Source organism: Salvia hispanica, chromosome 5, assembly GCF_029641045.1.
Source record: "Salvia hispanica isolate PSC_SH4W2 chromosome 5, Shi_PSC_v1, whole genome shotgun sequence".
NCBI lineage: Eukaryota > Viridiplantae > Streptophyta > Magnoliopsida > Lamiales > Lamiaceae > Salvia > Salvia hispanica.
In genome coordinates this window covers 30588202-30604173 of record NC_142696.1, presented here as the reverse complement: position 1 = coordinate 30604173, position 15972 = coordinate 30588202, and the positions used below count along the sequence as shown (strand labels likewise).

At 38.3% G+C, this 15972-nt stretch overlaps 1 protein-coding gene and 1 long non-coding RNA gene across 2 annotated transcripts; both read right to left on the bottom strand.

Annotated features, from left to right (window-relative positions):
• Nucleotides 1-959: 959 nt before the first annotated feature.
• Nucleotides 960-1699, bottom strand: LOC148926627 (uncharacterized). The gene is made up of 2 exons (XR_016130297.1): nucleotides 1538-1699; nucleotides 960-1432 (listed from the first exon to the last, which is right to left on the bottom strand). It is a non-coding gene; the product is annotated as an uncharacterized LOC148926627 (long non-coding RNA).
• Nucleotides 1700-4208: 2509 nt separating this feature from the next.
• Nucleotides 4209-13407, bottom strand: SCA3 (DNA/RNA polymerases superfamily protein). Its single transcript, XM_048085254.2, has 19 exons — nucleotides 12519-13407; nucleotides 12209-12412; nucleotides 11964-12097; nucleotides 11341-11410; nucleotides 10887-10945; nucleotides 10534-10651; nucleotides 10073-10186; nucleotides 9819-9947; nucleotides 8755-9171; nucleotides 8528-8578; nucleotides 8246-8316; nucleotides 7059-7143; nucleotides 6396-6548; nucleotides 6053-6127; nucleotides 5871-5960; nucleotides 5403-5450; nucleotides 5216-5330; nucleotides 4970-5073; nucleotides 4209-4838 (listed from the first exon to the last, which is right to left on the bottom strand). The coding sequence occupies exons 1-19, from the start codon at nucleotides 13215-13217 to the stop codon at nucleotides 4728-4730; spliced, it is 2847 nt and encodes a 948-aa protein (XP_047941211.1). The 5' UTR covers nucleotides 13218-13407; the 3' UTR covers nucleotides 4209-4727.
• Nucleotides 13408-15972: the final 2565 nt, after the last annotated feature.

Sequence of the window (15972 nt, the reverse complement as noted above, 5' to 3'; positions counted from 1 at the left end):
CACTTTTAGATAACTTACCGATTTTCAAGGTCGAATACCCATGCTTATGCGTGATAATTCCATCATTGCATTCTCTCTATTTTTATGTTTGAATTGTAGCATTTTTAATCATATATTAATGTCACACAATAAGTTGGTTTTTGGAAACTTGTTAATATAGTATCTTTTATAGTCCTATATTTTTTTTTGGTTTCCCAAGGTATCCTTCCTACCGATAACTAGTGGACTAACCCTCGTTCCAATGGTCAGCACCTTGAGCGGTAGGGACTGACCAAATGGTATGCTCCTGGGCTGGTATCGAACCCTCGATCTCATACTTAACGGAAAAATTGCTCAATTAAGGAGTAAAATTTGGTTCATTGGGTGACTAGAAAGACACGAGATATGACAAGAATGTTGTTCTTGAAACTTAACTATTAGATTTTAGTTTAACTAGATTAGCTCAAAACTAGGGTAAATTTTAAGGACATGTTTGATAAGTTAGTAATACCAAGATAGAGAATTATATATGGACATTTCTAATTGTTTGATATTATAGTTAAGCTTAACTCAAAGCCCAATATAAGACCAGGGCCCTATCTAATCTTACCAAAATTATAACATTAACCTTGTTTATGTATCTCACCAATTTGTCAAGTTAAGCCATGTTATTTAATATACAATACAAATTTAGATAATTTCTTTTCATGAAACCCGTATTTCTTATCTTGTTTTACATATCTTCTCATATCCCATCTTTTTTATCAAACGAGTCCTAACTATTATACGACAATAAAGATAAACAGATGGATCAATATCCAAAAGTGTTGAAGATATATTTTATATATTAGTTAGAGATATTTTCTTTGAAAAGTAGTTTTGTACCATCAGCTAAAGCTTGAAGAATTCCCAAAGGCCCCGCGTATCGGGTCCAATACGTTGTTGTGTACCTGCGGATATTTTTCTTTCTAACCAAACAATTACTAAAACACCCAGTGTGATTCCTAATACAAGAATGAAAATAAGAACAAGCATCCATATGATCCCTTAAACTTCTTTTAAGGCTTCTAATCTGAGAAAAGAATGGATAGCTTCTATTTCTATTATATCAATTATCATTTCAACGATCTCATTCTCTTATAATGAATCTACACTGCCTAGTATCGCCATAATATCACCAATTTCATTCTTTTAACTAACTGCGGAAGAATTTGCAAGTTGATAGAATTTGCAAGTTGATAAACCTCGGTGGTCGGATTTTCCATCTCCAAGGAAAAACACTCATAAACAATATGGTATCACAAGCCAGAGACTCAGAACCCTAAACAAAAAATGGGTATCATCATCGTACAACAGCCAAAGGAATCCCAAAAACACAGCCTTAACCTCAACCAAAACTCTACCAAACAATCTTCAAATCACCCTAATCATATTCCATAATCTTACCAAACTCCTGCAAATAAAAACTTCCAAATCAGTCCGCCATAATCCAATCAAAACCTACAAAAAGTACACAGACGGATGAAATAGGAGGAAGTCACCCAAATCGTGATATAACCTGTCAACTTGTCGTCCTTCTCCTCAACCTGCAAACAAGCCCTCAACAAACCAATACCTTGGATAATCCATTCATTGGATTCAAATTGGATGGTAACAATTACCCCCTTATGGACTACCTTGATGTGGAAGGCAATCAGAGGATGGGGACGGGCATCTCACATAACTGGGGATGGGGACGGGCATCTCACTATGGGTTTATCTTGTTAGGGGAGTGTTATATAGCTAACCCAATACCTAATTGAAAACTACAACTAAATAATAGTCATTAGATATTCAAATTAAGGGCCTAGATCATCAACCAAGAAATATCAATACGATCAACAAAAAACGTCAATAAAGCCATAGGATTAATTCCATAAAATATCAATAGGGGTATTAATGTCAATTAACTACATGTTTAGTTATAACTAACTTTTAAAAGAAATCCCAAAACTTTAAATTCATAAAACATATATCAAATTAAAGATAATTTTATAAGGATTCCAACGATATCATATATGCATATGATCCGACGTCAAAATTTGAAAAAAAAATCGAAAATTTTTCAATTTTTTCGTAAAGCAGAAATGTCAACATACTATATAAAATATATCAATATAATACATGTAGAATGTCAATATAAGCAATGGGTTAACATTCTTAAAGCATCGTGTTGACATTCTCAAAGCATTGTGTTGATATTTCCGAAACACTATATTGACATTTTCATCTAAAACTCTAATTTAGCGTTTTTTTTTATCTTTTTTTATTTTATTAATAAAAACAAAAATTACACGTGGCAAATTGTAGACCACACGTTTTCTAAAATCCTATGGCCTTAAATTAGTTGTAGTTAGCAATTAAATGATGAGTTAGCAATTGATCACTCCCCTATCTTGTCAATAGTTTCTAACTTTAAAAATAACTCCAGTAGTCCCTAAACTAAGGGTTTATTTCAAAATCAATCCTTTTGCACTGTTTTCTCCTGAAAATGCCCTTTTGGGCTGCTAGCAATTTCGTCTTTTCATATTTTTAACTTTTTCAATCTGATAATATTTCAATGATGTAATTTATAAATTATCTTTTTCTTCCCTATGTCATCCTATATTTTGTTTCTTTTTTTTAAATATTAGATTTAATTTTATAAAATTATATTTAAAATTTAGATTTTTAAATACTACTCCCTCTATCACATAGTAGATGTCTCACTTTCCTTTTTAGTTTGTCCCACAAAAGATGTCACATTTACTCTTTTGGAAAAAGTCCCCTCTTACATCAATTATAAAATTATATTTTCTCTTACTATTTAACACACAAAATAACATCTCCTAAAATCATGTGTCATCTCCCAAGTAGGACATCTACCTTGGGACAGGAATAATAAATTATTTTAATTTAAAATTGGTAATTTGTTTGCGTCACACTAAACAAATAAAAACAATCAAAACTGCATTAATATTATGGCTTGCCATGGACAAAAATGTGTATGTCCCCTTTAGATTTAGTACATCATTGATATAATATCAGATTGAAAAAGTTAAGAATATAAAAAGCCAAAATTGAAAGTCTAGGAACTATTGACGCTATAAGAGCATCTCCAATGGTAGGCTAGCGACCGGCTAGCGGATTGACGTGGCTAGCCGGTCGCCTAGCCGAACCATTGGAGCAGGCTAGCCGAATTTCGGCGAAAAAATCGGCCAAGGCTAGCCGATGCGCTGGCCGCCATTGTGGCGGCCCGATCGGCCAGCGACGATTTTTAATTTTTAATTTTTTTTTTAAAACCTATATAAACGCGATTTTAGTTTCATTTTCATTTGCACCGCTTGTTTTAACGAGTTTTCTCTCTCTCTAACTTTCTGTACAAGAGCATCATCGAGCGATGAGTAACGCGGGTGGTAGCAGTGGTGTTAGTGGTGGGGATGCTGAGGAGTACGAATGGAGGATGAACGAGGCTATGAATGCCTACATGAACCGCGAGATGGAGCGGTACATGCGTAGGGTGGAACAGCAGGCGCTACCTCACCCTCCACGGATTATCCACCGCCGAGCAGTGATTGATCGGGATCACGCCGCTGCACATCAGCGGCTGTACGACGACTACTTTTCGGAGAACCCGCGGTTTCCCGCACACATGTTCCGGCGGCGTTTTAGAATGCGCAGGGAGTTGTTTATGCTTATCGTTGGCGCATTAGAGCGTCGATATCTGTGTTTCGTAAATTTTCCCGTATATGTCTCGTAAATTTAATTCCGTAATTTAATTGTAATTTTAATTTTGTATATGTCTCGTAAATTTAATTGCGTAAATTTAATCGTAATTTTAATTCCGTAAATATAGTATATTTTGAATTATTTTTTTTGCGGCTGGCCTATGGTTGGCCTAAATCTAATGTGACAGGTGGATTTTTAGTGTTGTTGACGTGGCAGGAAAAGAGAGTGGCTGGCCTAATAGCATTGGAGATGCTCTAAAACCATAGTTCAGGGACCATTACGGTATATAGCCCCCGCTGAAATAAATTTCTACAATCATCTCTAGACACTAGATCCCCTTATCATCCACTATAATAAAACAATGTATCTGGACGAATTTTAGATTTTTCGGATAACTAGTTTATGAGACTTCCAACACGGAACAATCGAAACAAATTCCCATCAAATTTACAATCAATTTATGAGATTTCAACACGGAAGAATACAGATTAATCCCTTCAAAATTTTCCTTTGCTATATCCATTCAATTATCTTACAATTTTTCGATAATATATGATGACCATATACAAAACTAGAAAACTATACAGCTCTAGAACTTGGATCCGAACATCAAAATATAACTACTTGCCTATGCCGTGAAGCAACATATAAACAAATCATCCCTCTCCAAAAATGTAGCCATTTCCTATCTTCTCTATGGCATTTTCTTATGTCTGGCCTATGCTCCTGTTTATCATCCTCATCCGAAGTTCAAGAGTATCCCGATGATTACGAAATCTTGAATTTGGAAGGAGGTAAATAGCAATGGAAGAGCTGCATATCTACTTAATTCCTCTCTGCAATAGAATACTGAGGAGCACCATCGGGCTCTTCCAAGAACGTGAGGAAGAGCAAAAAAAGAAGAGCTCTCCTCTCTGCTCGCACAAATGCAGTTTCTACTAAACCAGCAGCATTAAGAGCAACTCCGTCTCCAATAAGAGAGAAATTCTCAGAGTGGATGATCAGTTGAAGAAGTATGGAGATTCAAGGACCTTTTCCAGATCAAAGTCTCCTCTTTCCGGTAGTGGGGGGAAAGTCAGGGTTGGATGCGACGTCTGGAAGCTCTTGAGCAGCTACTCAGGCCACCAATAACAAAAAGTAAACATAAACCATCTCCAAATTGTATGTGAGCTAAGTAGAAAATTTCTGAAAAATGCATGCGTAGAAAAGAAGCAAGTTACAGAGCTTGTTCAGTGGTGCTTACATTTTCAAGTACTGGTGTACTGTATAGCTCCACAAATTTACGTCGTAATATGTGATTCATTAGATCAACATCACATGCGTGTGTCCAGAATGAATCGTGCACACCTGCAGAACATCCACAGAAGACTATTTATGATTTATGCATTGGCCACCCGCACTTGCTCTCTAAGAATGTCTTAGTATACTGAACATCTAAGAATTTGCTTAAATATGGCTCTGACATAAAATTTAGTGATATCAAGGAAACCTGCAAAACGCAGCCCAGCACTCCGACAAGCAATGGCAGTCATCATCATGTGTGAACCATCCAATGAGTGCACAAAGTTCGGAGGGAACGCTGTTCTCTGCTTTCTTACCTCAACCTGCAGCAATTTGATATCGTATCAGTATTTGAAAATACAAAATGCTTAGATACACATAGGAATCTAACTTACTGAATCACCCTCACGCTGCAAAGCCAAAACTTGAAGAGATGTTTTTATCTGCATTTATATGAGGAATGAGAGCCCATTATACACCATGTAGTTTTATGCCAAACAATTATCACAAAATTTTTAAACTCTGAAACTCCAAACCGAGCAATCACTATAAAACTGCTGCAGTTTTAAAAACTGTCAATTGAGTGCCAATTTTAAGATGAAGATGCAAAACTTGCCACTTCTGAGAATTAAACAGTACACATGAAAAGAAACTTTTGGGCAGGTATGACACTTATTGATCATCTTGTATGGTTGTACTCTGGTAAAAGGTTTATTTCTTCAAATAATAATCTTAGATATGAATCATAGTATCATATGATTGCAACTAGCCTCGAACTGTTACAATAATTGGTAAGCACCCTAAGGCAACACAACTGTGCATTTATTTTGTAAAATTTCAGTATGGAATGTTAGAGAACTTACTACATGCCGTTGAGTTTTAAAGTATGGTTGTACCACAGGCAGACCTAAGGGAGTTGTCCAACATACAGGTTGATTTTCTTGAGCAATTATCTGTCAAGATTATAGAGACAATAATGCCAAGGTCAGCAAATTTATCATTGAAGGAGACTTTTTATATTATGATAATGAGCATTTCCTCAAACCTTTGCACAGTCACCAAGCCAACCCATTATGGCCCGTGCAGCTTGAAATAACTCCTCAAGAGCTGCCATTGTGACCTGCAAGAAGCTTTGTGGTTATAGACAAGCTTGTTGTCTGTTGCAGGAAATGACATTTGCGATTTTTTTCGTCTGGGAAAAACTTTGGCCAGTGCAAAGGAACATTTTTCTAGTTGAAGGAAAAATAGAAGCTCGCACAAAATAACTATTTTTCATTATAAGGTTACAGAAGGATCTTAAAGCAATTGGATAGGATGGTAGAGGAAAAATAACATACTAATTAGCACAAGAAACCAAAAAAAAAAACTGTTTGGTTTGTTATACTCACTCGAGCAGCATAACATGCTGCATTGAAGAGCATCTTGTCATCACTGATGACACCCTTTTCCTCCAATCTTCGTAAGATCTGCTCCCTCGCACCAACATAGGTGACACCATATACTGAAGTCATCACTGTCTGTTTCACAAGCTTCCTGTCCACCTGAAAGATTTGCAAATTCTTGAATTCCATAAGGGTCCGTTTGGTACACGGAAATGGAATTGCATTGGAATTGAATTTGAAGGAATTGAATTATAATTCAATTCAATTCAATTCCAAATCCTTTGCTCAGTAAAAATGATGTAATTGATATGAAATTGAATTTGAAGAAATTATACAGTGTGTATGCATGTGTAGTGTGTGTTGTGTGTTTATATGTGTAGTGTGTGTTTGTGTGTGAAGGTACCCAATTTTATAACTATTTGGAATTGGAATTCCAATTATCTACTTTTGATATGGAATTCAAATTGTGGAATTGGGAGAAATTGGAATTGTAATTCAATTCCAAATCCAATTTTTTTGCAGTACCAAACATTGGATTTGGAATTGAAGGCTCCAATTCCAATTCCACATGCCCAATTCCATGATACAGAACGGAGCCTAAATGTTGTAGAAAGTAAAGAAACAGAAATCATATGATGCAGAATGCAGGTTAGAGAAAGAAAACCTTACCTGGCCAATTAAGAGTGTGGCTAGCAAAGCATTTGGATCAGTTTCAGGATCCTTTTCACTATCTCTTTTCATGATTTTGTGGACCCTGAAAATCAGGTAATAATTATAAGAGAAAGATAAACTGGTCCCGGAAATGACGGGATAAAATGCCAAATATAAACTGTTGTAGAATAAGTATCCCACATCGGTTAATGTCCAAGTCTGGCTTAGACCCTTGTAATATATATAGAAGCTTTGTAAAGTGATACTATATACCTACTACTTTTCTCTGATATGTCTCTAATATCTATATATTTCTACATGTGTCTTTATATTGTTCTACATCAACAGGAGTAGATATCACATTATATTAAATCCAACCATGCAGTATATAGCCTTCGTTCAGAGAGATTACCAAGTACCAAGAATCACTCAGCAGCCACTATGTTACTCGGTCCACATAGGATAGTTCATAGTTACACCTAAAATTTATCATTACTGCGTATATATAGTACAAAATGTTTCAATAAATTATCAATAATGATATGAGGCCCAAATTCCGGGACCGGAAGACGCATGTGACACATTGGACATGACAATCACGTATAATTTTCTACATTAGACATGAATGTCCACACAGATCTGATCTGCCGCATGGATTTTCTCATGCCGGAATTCAGGTCTCATTACACTACTGAAAAAAATCTGAAACATTGCGTACAATAAGCCAAAATTTAAACTGTGTACAAATTTGCCAAAACTATTGACGATTCAAATAGATAAATGTAATGATGATATACAGTATTTTCCTTCAGCTAACTTAATCCAATAAGGAATGTATCCGTGAATGGAACTTCATGTTTTCAAAGTAATACTACCTTCGTTCCATAAAAATTGAGAATTTGAGAATGGAACAGGTTTTAATGCAAAATTGGTAAAGTAGGAGGGGATAGAAAGAAAAAGTGATTCGACAGAGTATTGTTAGTGGAGAATGGGTCCACCTTATTAGAAAGAAAAACTCACCAAAAATGAAAGTAGACTAATTTGGGGGATGGGCCAAAATGGTAAAAGTAAACTAATGTTTGGGGAGGGAGGGAGGAAGTACATTAAAAGAAATAGTAAGCTAAAGGTAAAAAAGGCTATTATAAACTCCTGCACAGACAGCATTCAGAACATTTACAAGAACTAAAAAAAATAATGTAGCAAACCTCTCTGCAATCTCTGAGTATACATCAGAAGGCTTATCACCAGCAACTAAGTTGACTGCAGCAGCTTCAAACTGGAGATCAGAAAAAAAAAATCAGAAAGGAGTGACAACACTAACATAACATCATTCTAGCGAATTGGGATTGGCAATGGTAAAGAGGAACAATGACCACCTACAAAGGGGTTAAAGCGGCAACAGGAATCCAATAAGAATCCACAAACTACAGCCCTAATAAGATGGAACATAAATAATTTTCAAAGAAGCAATGAACAGTATGACTTACACTATCTCTCCCAAGAGCTGCATAATGCTGCAGTCCGTTGCATGATCCATCCTATCATAGAAACCGGATAGATAATCAATTTGAAAATTAATGCAGACTATGCAGTACATGTAAAAGAAAATTAGCCTATGGAATTCTTCATATCACTACTGGAACTTGTCCCCTCTTCCTAACCTAAAGCAAGCTAGTTTCAAAGTGAGACGCGCCAATGGAGTATCTCTGCATACCTGATGTATTGGTAAGTGGGATATAACAGTATGTGGCGACGAGCTTTTTAAGGCTTCCGACAAATTAATACAAGCGGCTAGGCATTGAAAAGGATCCTCTGCCTTCAACCACCAGCGGTTTCCGTTAAGAGAATTATCAGCAGAATCTAATATATCTGCTATATTATTTTCCACAAATGAGATGCGGTCATCATAAGAGAGCTTTTCAACACCCCCGCCATAGAGATTTGCTAAATGAATCTTTAACCAACGTAAGCCAGACTTTCCCAAAGGTCTTCCTTCAGCAAATTCAAGGATTCCTCGACAAAGATCAGAGCTAAGATGATTCAAATGAGGGTGCATAGGATATGCACGGCCTCGAAAGTCAAGATTGTGGGGATAGTAAAAACCTTCCTCGTCTTTCATCTTCCGAGCAACCTGATTAAACAACTCTCTGGTCAGAGCTCCATTAGAAAATGCTGAAGCCAAAAATCGATTGCAAATTATTTTCTTCCTATGGGAAAATTGCTGTCACAGTGAACTATTACTCCCTCTGTCCCACCATAGTTGAGGAACTCCCTCCGTCCCACTCAAGATGTCCACATTCTATATTTGGAAATAAATCCCTCTCTCCTCTCTTCTCGTTAAAATATTCAACTAAACATTTTTTCTCTCTACTTACTCCACCTAACAATTTCCTCTAAATTCTTGTACCACTCAAGAATGTGGACATCTTGAGTGGGACGGAGGGAGTATTTCTTTTGGTAAAAATTGGTGTTTAGTGATTTAAATGGAGAAAGAATAAAGTGCGAAAGTGAATAGAAAATAATGTAGGAGAGAAGATAGAAAAAGATAACTGGAGACAGAAAAAGTAGAAGAGAGAATAAATTAAGAGAGATTAAATGTGTTGATTTTTGCCATAAAAGGAAATGACTCAACTACAGTAGAAAGGCAGCCTAAATCATCATCCCTAGAAGAAGGCTGATAAATGTGAAATCACAAAGACGTAAAAGAACCGCAATCTAAAATTCTTAATATAATTTTATTTGGATAGACAAGTACTTTGAGATAGTTGAAAAACTTACAGAAAGCTTTAGTTCTAAATCACATCTTTGTGAATGTCTCTCTTGATTGATTTTCTTCACCTTCCTCACGCTCCATTTCCAGCTTTTTATTTCTTTTTCATCATCCGACAACAACTCAGGTATTGGAACCTACAACATGTATAACACTATTACTAATAAAACATGCATAAGCTACTAAGAATTTTAATTACAAATAGCAAATAAAAAAAATACATAGCATGCTATGGAAATTAAACAATATAAGGTACACTTACATTTTCACGGTTTACCAAACCAGCTATGTTACCACCTGCAGCCCAAAGGCTTTCCACCACGCTTAAAATACGTTTATTTACTCTCCACTTAGTTGTTCCTAATGTATCAAGGGCCTGCATATCCAATTAAAATTGAAGGTATTTAACACTGTCAAACATATCCTGAGAAAACAAGGAAGCATTGAAGCAACAAGTCCCAGAACTGTATGGAAGAGTGTGTTCAACCTCAAAGCTTGCTAGAATCAAGCAACAAACATCTAAAGGATCATTTCATCTGAATAGAATGTAAAATAGTTGATGACTTTCAAAAAGAAGAATTGCAACTGAACTATTTAATAAGATTAAGAAGGATGTATGTTGGCCTATACTATTGAACATGCAGTTACAGACCATTACCACCGTTATATTATGTAGACAAATGCAAAGAAATGCTACCTAAGTACCAATTATCTAGCACCTACCTCATATACTTTCTGCATTTGTTTCGGAGGAACAGCTCGAACAGCATCCTGTTGCTTCTGCGACCCGTGAGTACGCATTAGGTATGAAGGCAAAAATAGGTAACCACCTTTGTCATACCTGCAGGCCATCCAAGACAATATAACTAAGAGAAAGTATTAACTAAGCAGCCTATGAGATCTTCTGCAAGCTTATTTATATTACTGTACTATATAGAAGGTGTTGATTCCATATATGATATTTATTTGACTCTCACATCTACTATTATAGACCATTTGAACTCCATCATAGAGTTTTAGATAGGCAAGCTTCAAAATTATACAGATATAGACTTCAGTTTAGGTATAACATATACCCTTTCCATCTTCTTGGTGGCACCAACATTGGGACATAAGGAATGATCATATGTCTTACCTGCATACAGCACAGCAGATAGATATATCAAGAAAACAGAAAACAGAAAACACAGCCAATATTCAGATGCACAATAAAAGAAAAGGTAAAAAAAGAACCAAAGAATACATATGTTGCTTCTTATATAAGAGTCATATAGTTTCCATCATCAAAAGGGAAATTCATTTATAAAACGGACTAATACATAACAACTAAATGTTCGATAACAGTATGATCCACAACAAACGTACTCAAACATATCAGAAAAAAAGGCACCAGTCTTATACTATCCAGAAAAACTTAATGAAAGAAAAATTTTGTAGTCTAAACCGCACAAGAATCTATGCAGTAAAATTGTGGAAAATAAACAGTACTTTCCACTTCCTCAAACAAGAGTAACTTGTCATAGAACTCACAGTTTTATCGAGTCCATGAAGGACCAATGGATCACATTCAATGGCGCCATACTTTTTCATAATGGTCTGCCTAAAATAGAAAAAAATAACCCTTCAGATAAAATTAACATGATAATCAACATGATTGAACAGATGTAACAATGTCCCTGAACAAAACTGACTAAAAGGACTTATGTTGCAAATGAAAGTTCAATAACTTGGTCGGTTACAACTTTACAATTAAATCATACTCCAATAATACATATAATGACAATAAGACCTTTATTTAGCAAGCGTAGGATCATATCATACTCTCTCCGTCCTTGAAAAGTATGAACTATTTCCTTATTAGTCCGTCCCTGAAAAGTATGAACTTTCTAAATTTGGAATAAGAATAATTAAACAACACATTACCCCCACACGTCATTTTATTTACAACTTATACCATTACACTACACTACTAATGATGTGGAGCCCACTCTCCACTAACACTATTTACACTACCCTTTATCTCTCTCTCTCTTACTTTACCAATTGTACTTTAAAACCAGTGCTGAGCCAAATGTTCACTTTTCAGGGACAGAGGGAGTATTTCATAATATAACAAGTGTCTTCAGTACTGTATCTTCTTCCAATTTTCTCACCCTGGTTCTCTGGCTGCAATCTTGAAGACATGCCTAAATGCAGGGCGAACTTCAGGGGGGCAATCAGCTGTCTGATCTATTGGAGGTTGAACATAAGCACTTTGAGTTAACAATTCTATAAGACAACATCCCAACTGCAGAACATAGAAATATCTGTCTGATAAGTTAAAAGTACTGAAATTGGTAGTTTCAGATTACTACGAAGTCCAACAGTTATTAGCCAAAAGATGGTAAAGGTTCAGCACCTTGGCTTGTGTATCTCGACCCCATGACTGGAATTCTTCACTTCTCAATAGCTTTTGCACTTCATTGACCCTGTTCCTTTTAATTAAACGTTTAACACGTTGTCTTAGATTAGCAACTTCCTTACTCGGATCTTCTTCACCTTCAGCTACCACTTCCCTCCCCTTATCATTTTTTTCTTTCTTAAAGAAGTTCTGGATTCTAATCTGAAAAGTAATGTCCAAATTTGAAGATGGTTTCATTATTAGCAGAAAAATAAAAATGACCAATTTCAGCAAAGCAAAATTCCGATTTGGCAAAATGAATAATTACTTCTTGCTCAATTGCTACTCCAATTTGAACGGCAGCTTCCACCACGCGAACGCTCCTGTCCTCGTTGCCTCCCACCATCAACAGCGACATGATTTTATGCATCACGATAATAGCTATTTTGTCAGCAGGCAAAGCATCGATAAAAGGCGCAAAAGCGGCCTTATTCTTGAGTGACCTCCGCAAATTCTGCTCCTTCTCAATAGCCTCCCTGAAAGGCTGAAACCATCCCAGCATCAATTTCTTAAAATAGGGCAAATTAGGCGCCAATTTCCTCTCGCACATTTCCCTTTCCAGCTCTCTGTATTCCTCCACCATATTCTGCCACGCCTCAGTCTCCGCCTTCACCTGCCTCCTCCTCAGCAGATAATACTTCCTCCTCTCCATTTCCTGGAACTCTAGCTTGACCCCGCTGGTTTTTTTGCTCCTAAAGAGCAGGTTTTTCATGAAAAGAGCGGAAATCCACGGAGGGTCCCGAATGAAAACCCTCCCGCCCGATTCACCCGTCAAATTCGTCGGAATTACCTGCAAATTCGATAAATTGTCGGCGTTTCCGGGGTAATTGTGGTCGGTGGCGTCTGAGATAGGAGGTGGGAGAAGCGGGGGCGGATTGTGAAGTGAAGGGAGTTTGAGGGTTTGGGGGAAATTGGACGCGGAAAAATGGGTGTTGTGTGAGAAACTGGGAGTTTCGGGGGTGGACATGGAAATGAAGCTCGGCTTCTTTCGAGGCTTCCATGGCGGCCGCGGCTGTTGAAATTGAGCTGTGGGGCTCGGGAGAAAAGGAGTTGTTGAAGCCAGAGCTGCAGAGGGAAGCTGGCTTGGCTACTGAGAGTGGATAAGAGAGGGCTGAGAGAAAATAGAGAGACAATAGAAGGAGAGGGAAATCAAAAACCCTCTCAAAAACCTCAATTGGCCAACCGCAGATATTTGCATACTTCGAGGGTAAAATTGACATTTTCTCAAACCCAAATTGTTTTTTCTTCCAATTTAAGTCTCTACCACAGCGGTAAATCTTCCACATTTTAATCATGCGGTGGATTAGAACTTAGAGCATCTCCAATGGTCGGCTAGCGACCGGTTAGCTGATTCTTCGCGCTGGCCGATCGGCTAGCCGAATCATTGGAGGCGGCAAGCGGCTAACCGGCGAGCCGATCGGCGTGGGCTGGCCGATTGGTGGGCGCTGGCCGATGCGCTAGCCGATCGGCTAGCCGCCATTGTGGCGGCCCGATCGGCCAGCGCCGATTTTTGTTTTTTTATTTTTATTTTTTTTTACAAACCTATATAAACGCGATTTTCGTTTCATTTTCATTTGCACCACTTGTTTTAACGAGTTTTCTCTCTCTCTAACTTTCTGTACAAGAGCATCATCGCGCGATGAGTAACGCAGGTGGTAGTGGTGGTAGTGGTGGGGATGCTGAGGAGTACGAACGGAGGATGAACGAGGCTATGAATGCATACATGAACCGCGAGATGGAGCGGTACATGCGTAGGGTGGAACAGCAGACGATACCTCGCCCTCCACGAGTTGTCCACCGCCGAGCAGTGATTGATCGGGATCACGTAGCTGCACATCAGCGGTTGTACGATGACTACTTTTCAGAGAACCCGCGGTTTCCCGCCAACATGTTCCGGCGGCGTTTTAGAATGCGCAGGGAGTTGTTTATGCGCATCGTTGGGGCATTAGAGCGTCAATATCTGTGTTTCCGCTTCAGGCACGATGCGGCTGGCAGACCCGGCCACACCCCTATTCAAAAGTGCACGGCGGCAATCAGGCAGTTGGCCTACGGAGGCGCGGCAGACATGTGGGATGAGTACCTCCACATCGGTGAGTCGACAGCCCTGAAATGTCTGAAGGATTTCTGTGGGGGTGTGATAAGCGTTTTCGGTGAGCAGTACCTTCGAAGCCCTACTCCCGAAGATTGTCAGAATTTGATGCAGATGCACGGGGAGAAGCATGGGTTTCCCGGGATGTTAGGCAGCATAGATTGGATGCATTGGGAGTGGAAGAACTGTCCGACTGGCTGGAAGGGGGCCTACACGACCGACTACAAGTCAAAGAATCCCACGATAATCCTCGAGGTCGTAGCTGATTACCGACTGTGGATCTGGCATGCGTATTTTGGGGTAGCCGGGTCGAACAACGACCTCAACGTCCTGAACTCGTCTCCCCTCTTCAACGAGAAGTGCCAGGGCGTCGGTCCAGCCGTCTCATTTGTGGCCAACGGCAACCGGCATGATATGGGCTACTACTTGGCGGATGGGATATACCCTCGGTGGCCGGTCTTTGTGAAGACGATCAGACAAACAAGTGATGAAAAGAAGGCCTACTTTGCGGAACGACAGGAGTCGGCGCGCAAGGACGTGGAGCGCACATTTGGTGTGCTCCAGTCTCGATGGGCGGCAATTAAGGGTCCAACGCGTTTGTGGGATGTCGGATGCGTTTCCCAGATAATGTACGTCTGCATTATCCTGCACAACATGATCGTCGAAGACGAAGGCGTACAACTGACTAGTTGGGTCAATGACGATGAAGCCGGTCTAAGCCACGGAACGGCCACCCCTAGTGTACGACAGGGGGTACCTCTCGATGAAGCCGGCCGCCTCAAGGAATTTGCCAACATGCGCCAAGTGGATGCTCATATTCAACTCCAAAAGGATATAATTGAAGAGTTGTGGGCACGGAGGATTGCACGGCGATAGTTTTTTTTTCTTTATTATGTACCTTTTTAAATGTAATTTTTTTTTATCTATGTACCTTTTTTAAATGCAGTTAATGAATTTTCCCGTATATGTCTCGTAAATGTAATTCCGTAATTTAATCGTAATTTTAATTCCGTAAATGTAGTATATTTTGAATTATTTTTATTGCGGCTGGCCTATGGCTGGCCTAAATCTGATGTGGCAGGTGGATTTTTTAGTGTTGCTGACGTGGCAGGGGAGAGAATGGCTAGTTTATTGCTGGCCTATGTACCATTGCGGATGCTCTTATACACATTAACAACTGTATTGTTCGGCCAACACACACATATGTCATGTTTGTTTCTAGGGATATTAATGGCAGTCAATTATATCACTACTAGTGAATCTGTTAGCATAGGAAGTTTTCTTATATTTGAGATTCGGAATAAAAGTTAATGATAGAATGAAAATTAACTTGTGCATCTTTTATGTATGAGTGCTAGTCCAGTCCGACATGTTGAATTGGCTTGGATAACTTGCTAAATTCTGGAGATTTGGTTAAAATAATATAACCAAATAAAGCATCAGGCTAATCGGGCTACCCCGTTTGGATGGACAGGATAAGTGAATCAGCCCATTGGGGTACAAGGAAAAAGACGTTAAAAACTAGGGTGTAAACTCTTATTCACACTTTTGATTCCTCTATTTCAATTTTGTGACTTGTCTATTTTAACCTCCACAGAATCGCAATGCCTTCCATTGTTCTTTTCATTTTCTA

Bases quoted from the DNA above. Each gene is read 5' to 3' on its own strand.
- SCA3 (XM_048085254.2), bottom strand. From the start codon at position 13,217: ATGTCCACCCCCGAAACTCCCAGTTTCTCACACAACACCCATTTTTCC. The intron at 12,098-12,208 runs GTGCTGAACCTT...TATGTTCTGCAG, and splicing joins GTCGAGATACACAAGCCAAG to TTGGGATGTTGTCTTATAGA. The intron at 9,172-9,818 runs GTAAGTTTTTCA...TTGTTTAATCAG, and splicing joins ATTTAGAACTAAAGCTTTCT to GTTGCTCGGAAGATGAAAGA.